The sequence below is a fragment of the Bicyclus anynana genome, chromosome 5 (assembly GCF_947172395.1).
Source record: "Bicyclus anynana chromosome 5, ilBicAnyn1.1, whole genome shotgun sequence".
Taxonomy (NCBI): domain Eukaryota; kingdom Metazoa; phylum Arthropoda; class Insecta; order Lepidoptera; family Nymphalidae; genus Bicyclus; species Bicyclus anynana.
Genome location: NC_069087.1, coordinates 6,012,553 through 6,021,902, shown reverse-complemented (window position 1 = coordinate 6,021,902; position 9,350 = coordinate 6,012,553). Strand labels below are relative to the sequence as shown.

General features: G+C 35.3%; 2 protein-coding genes across 2 annotated transcripts in view; both read right to left on the bottom strand.

Moving 5' to 3' along the window:
- Positions 1-1,333: 1,333 nt before the first annotated feature.
- On the bottom strand, positions 1,334-3,187 carry LOC112052266 (uncharacterized). The gene is made up of 2 exons (XM_024091276.2): positions 2,673-3,187; positions 1,334-2,213 (listed from the first exon to the last, which is right to left on the bottom strand). Exons 1-2 carry the CDS (start codon positions 3,003-3,005, stop codon positions 1,707-1,709), a joined length of 840 nt encoding a protein of 279 aa, XP_023947044.1. The 5' UTR covers positions 3,006-3,187; the 3' UTR covers positions 1,334-1,706.
- A 942-nt stretch (positions 3,188-4,129) lies between these two features.
- LOC112052267 (polycomb group protein Pc) overlaps positions 4,130-9,350 on the bottom strand; it is a 38,530-nt gene continuing 33,309 nt past the window's right edge. The window contains exon 3 of the mRNA XM_024091277.2: positions 4,130-6,695. Coding sequence (XP_023947045.1) covers positions 5,925-6,695 — 771 coding nt within the window. The 3' untranslated portion in view covers positions 4,130-5,924. The remainder of the gene's footprint in view (positions 6,696-9,350) is intronic.

Below are 9,350 nucleotides of genomic sequence, written 5' to 3'. Positions count from 1 at the left end.
GATAAGTAGGTATACTTATTAATTGTTATTGTAAGATTACGTCGATACAGTATAAATAAACAACCGTTAAATAAGTGAATGAATCTTTGGTTTAAATATGACCCACATTCTCACAAAACAATGATGTTTAATCATAGGTACCTACATAATATGAGTAAGAAATGTTTTTAACAAAGAAGAACTTATTAAGAAATTAAATATCACGTGTCTCAAACGGTAAAGGAAAAACATCGTGAGGAAACCTACATACCAAAGAATTTTCTTAATTCTCTGCGTGTGTGAGATCTGCCAATCCGCATTTGTGGCACTTCTGACAGTAGGTTTTTCAAATCAATTAACTAGAGAGGAATATTAGTCATATTATTAAAAAAATCTAAATACTAGTTAGTTATTAGGTGAAATGACTGAGTTAGGTTACTTGGTAAGTGCATAAGTCAAAGATTTTTTTGGTATTATGATTTTATTACTATTTACCAACTATCAAATGATATCTGGCAAGTTCTACAAATTTACATAGTAACATATTTTTAAAATACCTAATATTATGTCTATTTCTATAAAAAAAAAATATGCAACAAAAGTCAGGACAAAATATTTATGTATCCTGCACAAATTAGATGAACACAAATAAATATCCAAAAATTAGCTGTATTAAAATTTTTCCTTGAATTATTTTTAGCTTTTTCATAAATCTTCAAGAAAGACTTGAAAATCACAAGGAAAAGTATTATTACTTCACAAGAATGGGAAAAATATAGTATTATGTGGAATTGTTGGTAGACTTAAGAAAATGTTAATTTTCATTCAATTATTTAATTGAGTTCTAATAACCTATTATAGATATGATTTAACAACTACATGTATTATAAAAATAACATTTACTTGTACTCAAATACAAAAAAAATTATGTTCTTGTTGGTATTTAATTTTTAAAATTTATAAATACATGTTTGTACACTTTATTTAATTAAATATTATTTTAATTAACAAACCATTTATCAAGCTATAGAATCACTATAGTAGTTTCTACTAGTTCATTAGTTTAAAGTATTATTATGTAACCCTGCTCTTGACTAGATAAACTATGTAATAATATTATGTATTTTTCATGTCTAGCATTACTCAACAATAATAGTGTCGTAATCAAATGAATTTATTACATTACTCCCAAATCCCAATACTATGTGTTGAGAGATTCTGTTCTGTGCTAATATCATTATGGAGCTCTGACCACCAGTTGCTTGGGCACTCAAAAGGACCGCAACAGGAGAGCTGGGTTTTTTAATATTTTATATATGTACCTATATCACAAATAAGTACAATTAATACCAAGTTTATTTTGCAATTTTTTATGAATACCTGACAAACCCATATGGTGTAATCCACATAATACTAAATGTTTTTACAATTTACATGATTTTTTCGGTTTACACTAAAGATTTTCCAGTGTTGGAGTAAATCAAATATTTACAATTTGTTGAATCTGTAGAGAATACAGTAATACACCCTAAGTGAGTTCCATTCATATGCAAACAGCAAAATAAATTTATTATTAATTGTTACACTAGTTTTGCAAAGTCATACATTCTTCTAATCAACACAAACTACACAAATAAATAACATTAGCTTATGATATCATCAGTCTCTTAGTTCCTAATGTAACTGTCACTTTTACCCACTTCCGCACTGGGAAGTGGTTGACACTGCTATTGTTCGTCCACTTTAAAGGTTGAGTAATGACATGCACCGTTGATGATTATTTCACTGATCCCTGAAGTTGGTGTAGCTTGAGACGTTGTTAAGGTTTCTATAGGTATAGTACTCATTACTGGTGTTGTGTACAGTTTGCCGTTGTGAATGGTTGCATGTGGCTGGTTTGACGGACTGTACACTGTGCAGGTATGCGTTTGTTCCACACGAGGATCACTTATCATACCCATTTTCACTTCATATATGACATCCTGAATCTTCTTCTTTGCCACCAATAAATTCTTTTCACCTTTTAAAGATCTCAGTTCGTTTGCAATGTATTCCCCGAACACTGAAAACTCGTCCCTGTTGACTGATGATGTGGGGTAGACTATTTCAGGTTTGAATGAATGGATGAGGTCTGTGCGAGCTATTTTAGTAGGTGGTGATAGGTTGTCTATCTTGCAGCCAGGAGTTGAATTTTCTGTCGACTGCAGGGTGATGTTGATTTCTGGATGGCTATCCTAAAATTTTTACAAAAAATGTTAATTGTTTTATATTAAATAATAACTTTTAACTCTTTATGACATAGTCTTAATGTCATCATCATCATTATCAACCTATATTCGGCTCACTGCTGAGCTCAAGTCTCCTTTCAGAATGAGAGGGGTTAAGCTAATTGTAATTTCTTTAAATTAAATTAATAATATGACTTAAACTCAAGTTGGCTGTGTGTGGCTCAGAATTATCATAGCTTCTTTTTCTTGTAATTTAAAAGTTAGTAGGTACCTTAGGATTATCTCTTCTTTAAATTTACTGGACTGATTTTAATACAGTTTTTACAGGTTGATTAAGTTACAACTGGAACTATTCATAGGTAATTGAGATTGAGAAACAGAGCTCCGGATCGTCTGAGATTTTCATTAAATATTCAGGATAAAATGAACTTTTTTATTCAGCTATGAATGTATTTATAAACTTACCGATTGTAAAACTCTATAGGGTTTATTAGAGTCCTTCATAAAGTGCAAATAGTCGTACGCGTACCAATTGCTAATATAACATTCGTTTAGGCCTTCGTCGTTGGCGCGCGCCTCTCTAGCGGATTCCCTGTTGTACTGCGTCCGAAGATGCTGTATTTTCTTTGTGACATCCGACACAGATATGTTCAGAATGTCAGCTATTCCGCGTAATTCCTCCTTACGTTTTTGTTTATCCCTCCGCGTGTCACACAGGGAGGGATTCCACAAATTGGCATTCAGTTGCAGAAGCTCTATCAGTTTCAAAGTCTTGTCCTTAGACCACTCCATTAACATTTCACAATTCGTTCAACCAATCAGATGAAAATGTAAACATTGGATTTATACACTGAAAAGTACGACGTATTCGTCGATCGATCGGCGGACCGTTCGCTAAACAATTCTCTTCGAGCAACAATTTCGACCCGACGCCATATTGCAAAATGCTCGACTCGACGCGCCGATTGATTAGTTGCGCGAGTGATCCAATGTTGCCATACCAGGTTGACTTCACTAACCTTTTTATCTCGCTAAAATAATTTATTACATTCTTTAAAATAAAATAATTTAGTATTCTTTATTTTATTCGATACTAATAAAATCAATTGCCAGTAATATTATATATTTAAACCTAACTGACTTCTGTTTAAGACTTAAATAAAATGGTCACTAGGACACTGCCATCTATTAGCGATCTTAGTAAAAATAGAGTTAAGATTTTTCAAGTTCACTTTAAGTCACTATCAGTTCTATAAAAATAGTAATTATGGAGAACACTAACTTACTTCATTTTTATTATCAGCAGAGCGCGGTCTAATCCGCATAGTCCCCGTTCTTGGGAATACGAGGAAAACACAGCCTACCTACATTACTTAATGGAGATATAGCTTTAGAGTTTGAAGGATTTTTTTAAATCGGTCGAGTAGTTTCTGAGTTAAATCGTAACAAATAAACTATTTTTTTTTCAATTAATTTTTAGTTCTTTATAATATTAGTAAAGCCGTGGTAGCCCAGGATATTGTTGTATTATTTATTAATCATACATTAACAGTTTTTACTCAGCTATTTCTTTAGATAAGACTTTTTGAGACATTATCATTTTTCTATGAAATCTATCGCCTCTTTACTGGGTACCTACAATGACACTTCGCGCACAATGACATTTGAAATTTATGCACACATGACATGCATTTAAACTAGCGGACGCCCGCGACTTCGTCCGTGCGAAATTTAGTTTTTCGAAAATTCCTCGTGAACCACGGATTTTTACGGGATGAAAAGTAGTCTATGTGTTAATCCAGATTAAAATCTATTTCCATTTCAAATTTCAGCCAAATCGGTTAAGTAGTTGCAACGTTGACGGATATTAAATTAAAAATAAAATTTTACCTACACAACTGGGGCCACAATTAAAAAACGTGTTGTCTAGTTCATTCTCATTTATTTACAAGCTACAATGTGTGAGGACTATCACATTATAAAACAAGTGCTCTATCATAAAGTATTTACACTATTTACAACTGTCACTATCAAAATGCACTATTCAACTCGTAAATACCAAAAATAAAACAATTTTATGACTTGCAATTGGCGAAATGTTACAATAACATTGTTAATCAATGTTGATTAATAGGAATACTTATACTAGAGCCCCATACGGTATATACTAGATGTAAACAAACCATAATTACTAACAATATTTGTACAAAAGAATACTTAGCTTACAAATTCATTTTTAAAAGAAATGCTTTTTGATAATTTTGAATCTTTTTTAAAGACTTCTTATGAAGTTTGCAATAGGGTAACACCGGCTTGCACTTGTCTACATCGAATATCTTTAAAAGGCTCAACTATAGGTATATATTTTTTATGAATCTTTCAATAAAGGAATATTTAAATGCGTTGACATAGTATGTTAACTTATTTTTATGTTATTAAAACACTGTAGGACTAGGTAATACAAAATCTGCATGGTAAACACCCATCTTTTAAAGTAATTAATATGTGTAATCAACAAAATTGTTTTATTTCAAGTACCTACACAAACTATAAACTTAAAAAACTACGAGTTCACGTCTCCACTTGATACTAAATAAAAGGAACCAAATAATAGGTAGATATAACAAATTAAAGAACACATTCTTATGTATTAATAATACTTGTAAAGGGGTCACCAAATTTATAATAATATTCAATATTTATACTTAAATTCCATAGTGATATATCTTAAATCATGGCAACCCTAATAACAAATATTCCGCAAAAATAATATGTACAAACAAAACAATCAGTTCATTTTATAAACCAAAAATCATTTTGAATTCTTTAGAAATTAATTTAAAGGAATTGTTCACACTGTCATAAATATGCCTTGGAAAATATTTTTTCAGTGATTTCAAACATTTACCTTTATAAACATAAAATTACAATATAAATAACCTAAAAATACATCACAAGGTGTAATTGGAACATTAAATTGAAGTTCCTATAAATAACAACAACAAAAATAAACAAAGTTCTATCTGGGTTAAACATAATATTAATTAGGTACAATAATAATTATTAATTATTTACAGCTCCCTACAATTAATATAAACAGAAATCTCAAGAGATTCGCTTATTAACTTCAAAATATCAATTTTGACATGAAATGAATTACAGTTTTCTACAATATCAAAGAAATATTATGATCAAAGAATTATTATAATTCATTACTATTAATGAAAATGTTATTGCAATATTAATTTTCGATAAGAAATTAAGGTGCAGTTTGATACAATTATTATATTATATATTATAAAAGTATATATGAATATATAAAAGCATTAGAGCCATTAACCTATTGTAGAATTATAGTATCAGGTTACAGGGAGGTACAATAACCAGTCAATATTATTATCAATAATTTAACAAATAATAGACATTCTATTTTTAACAATTGACAATAATTTGCCTACTTGTTTACAAATTGGTGGTCATATCGCCTTGAGGTTACCTACTACATATTAAGAGTCAAAACTTGTCACATCAATCATACGTTTTATTCCTTTCGTTTCCGTTCTTTAGGCACACTTACAACTAGGAATCGATCACACTTCGACGGTATGTCTACGCATCAACAGCTCGTGTAGTAACAACTAAATAAATACTAGCTACCTATGCCTGTACACAATGTCTATTGATAAAAATTTGTACGAGAATTCGAAACTACGAAGTTTACGTTATATCGAGCGGTCGGTGCTCGCGCGCTCTGAAGAATCCTTTCTCGGTGCGGCACTCCCTGATGGTCACCGTTTGCAGGTTGACGGTGACGTCCGTTATGAAGATTTGATCGGCGACAGGGGATCGCGCCATCCAGTACGCGGCTCCCCGTCGGGGAGGAGGAGGGGGCGGGTTCGGCGCGGCGACGGGGGCTTCGCCCCACGAGTCTTCGTCCTCCGCCGGCGGGGCTGGTGGTGGAGGCCGAGCGCCCTTCGGCTCGGCGGGGGCCGTCGCCGTCGGCTGAGAATCTGTTCGCCTTTCTCTTTCGGGAGGAGTGTGAGCGTCTGCTTCCTCCGGGGAATGCGGTGCTCTCCTAGGTCCCGTCCTCGGTGCGGCGGCTTCGGCCGCGGGAGACGCCGGCGCCGGGGCACCGCCCGGCGGCGCAGCCGGCGGCGGAGGCTGGGCGTGCGTCCTCCCGCCGTTCACTTTCGTGGAGTCGTGCCGCTTGGCCGGCGGACTCATAGTGATCGTGACGCCGATTTTTCCCGATTCTCGCGACAGAACTTCCGCCTTGCGTTTCCCCGGCGGCGGATGGCGCTCCTCGGAGCCGCTGCGTGCTCGCTCGACGGGCGAGTGTTCCCGTTCCCTCTTCCGACCTTGTCTGCGTAGTTCCTCGCCTCTTTCGAAGCTTTGAATGAGCCGCGGGTCGAGAATGTTCTCCTCCGGCTCCCAAGTGTTGTGTTTCGGCTTCCAGCCTTTCCATTTCACGTAGTACTCCACTTTGCTCTGTAATAAAGAAAGGCCGTGGTTATTCAGGTGCCGGCAGCGGGTAGTACGCGGGCGCGCGGGTGCGCGAGCGTGGCGTGACTGGCCGGTGGCGTGCACTGTGCGAGGGTGCACGTACCACGCTGATTATATTCGCGATTCCCATATTTTCAACGGGTTAAAACTTTAATGCTATTAATTTAACTTTCTGATTTTGGATAGGCTTTTTAGTCATTAGATTATTGAAAACTACCGAGTATTATTAAGAGTAGAAATATGCCTGTAATTTGTAGGCAATTGGAAGTCGACAAGAGAATAACATAAATTTTATTAACATGAACATGCATTTTAATTTCTTTCTAGTCAGACATCAAATCAAACATCAACAATATCTTACTAATTCATCAATTAATAATTTTGGCTTAACATGCAGTTACTCCCCAACATAATTGAAATTACCTATCTACTACAAAAAACTAAATATGTATTGGGTTTACAAAAAAAGGCACAGACAAACGCAGGTCGGTCCGGGTTCGCAGTTTCGGGGCGCACCTGCCCCGCACAGCTGTCGGCTATCTCCCCCGGGATCGAACCCAAAACACACCCGTGACACCAAATGCCGTTAAAGTACTAACATGCAATATGAACACAGCGGTTAGAACACCTATAGAACTCGTAGCACTACCAAAGCTAGGTTTGGCTAGGCTAGGTTGATTGATGATGGATGTGAATGAAATATACTTTATTGTACACCAAAAAGAATAATAATAAGTAAGAAATTAACTTAAAAACTAACGTACAATTGGCGGCCTTATCGCTAATGAGCGATCTCTTCCAGACAACCAATCGATATATGTGCCTATATAGCTATACCTATACTAATTCTTTAAAATATAAAAAAAAACATGTGTAGTAATTACCTACTTAATTATCTTTAATTGCGAAACGTGCTAGTTCCAAGGAATGTCTTTCATTTTAAATGACACAACACGTATAAACTTTGAAACAAAAGCAAATAAACTGATAGAAGTTATAATATAAATAGCGTTGTGCACATCAATATTTTGGCCGACATTAAAAGAAATATAACTACCTATATTAATGGGTAAATTTTAAAGATTGGTAACACTGTACTGTTTAGTTGTCATTTCTAAAATAGTTCTAGATAGACAGAGTACCTATGCTACTTACTCTCTGTCTACGAGTTCATACCTACGTTCGGAAACTTTACACACCTACCTTACGTACGTAGACACTACTCCATCCACATTTTTGGATATTTTGGAGGGAAGTGGTATTATTTTTGTAACTGGCTTTAGAGTCCTAAAAAATAAAACTGTACCTATTCTGTACATTGAAGATACTTTGAAATTTTTGATTGGAGGACATTAAGTATAGGTGGTAGGTACCTATATCATAGATTCTGATGCCAAAAATATATTTTATATATTTTTTGTCCGTCTCTGACTGTTCGTCTTTTTCATCACGATGAAACTTCTCAATTAGTTCAAATGAAACTTGGCACGACTTGATAACATAATACAAAGAAGGTACATAGGTACCGACTTAGGAAGGATAGGATACTTTTTGTCGCGAAAATAAAATCAGGGTGAAATAGGGGTTGAAAGTCCTTCATTTTTCAAGTTACATAGTAATTTAGTAAAAGACTACTTATGCGTGCTACCAGAAAAATACTAAAAATTATGTAATTCATTCAAGATTTTCAAAATTCTGTCCCGAAAGAGTTAAAAACTATGTATATCAGTTTACAAAAGCAAAATATTTGTCAACCCAAACCCATACCATGGGTAAGTATCTACAGATAGGTATGATAGGCATGAGTTTTAATCATGGTGGTGTTTGGCGGTAACAGGCAACAAAGGTATTATTTACGACACGAAGTTAACCGAGTGTCTGGAATAAGAAAGAGGATATAATTTCACTTATAGGTAGTAAAACGTGTTTTATGGTGCAGGTGATATGTACCTACCTAAATACTTGGACGATGAGGGTATGTGTCTATATACCCTCATCCGGTATCTGCTAACTGCCAGGTTCAACTAAAGCCTAAATCATATGCAATGACGCAGGGGCTAGCAATAGACGTCTTATGATAAAATAGTAAATCTTAAGGAGGTAGGTACCTACGAGTAGGTAGTTGGGCTGGAAGAATAATGTGTTGACTCCAATTGGTATAGCTACATAGACTTTATTAAAATATTTTCATTCATAAGTAAGTATACCTTACGTAACGACTGTTTTATGCTGAGAGTCAGCAGATATGACTGCACAAGTGTGTGCATAAACGCAAGTGCACCCTCTATTTCCTCACTCTCATAGTCTAGTAGATTCTAACGGTGAAAGATTATGTGCAGGAGGTTTTTCGATGCACTGCGGTGTACCAGCACCGACAACTTCCCAACTCCAAGTTACTATTAGGTAACCTACCTCGTGATAGCCCAGTGGATATGACCCCTGCTTCCGATTCCGGAGGGTGTAGGTTCGAATCCGGTTCGGGACATGCACCTCCAACTTTTCAGTTGTGTGCATTTTAAGAAATTAGATATCACGTGTCTCAAACGGTGAAGGAAAACATCGTAAGAAGACCTGCATAACAGAGAATTAATTACCTTAATTCTCTGAGTTTGTGAAGTCTGCCAATCTTGAGCTCAGCAG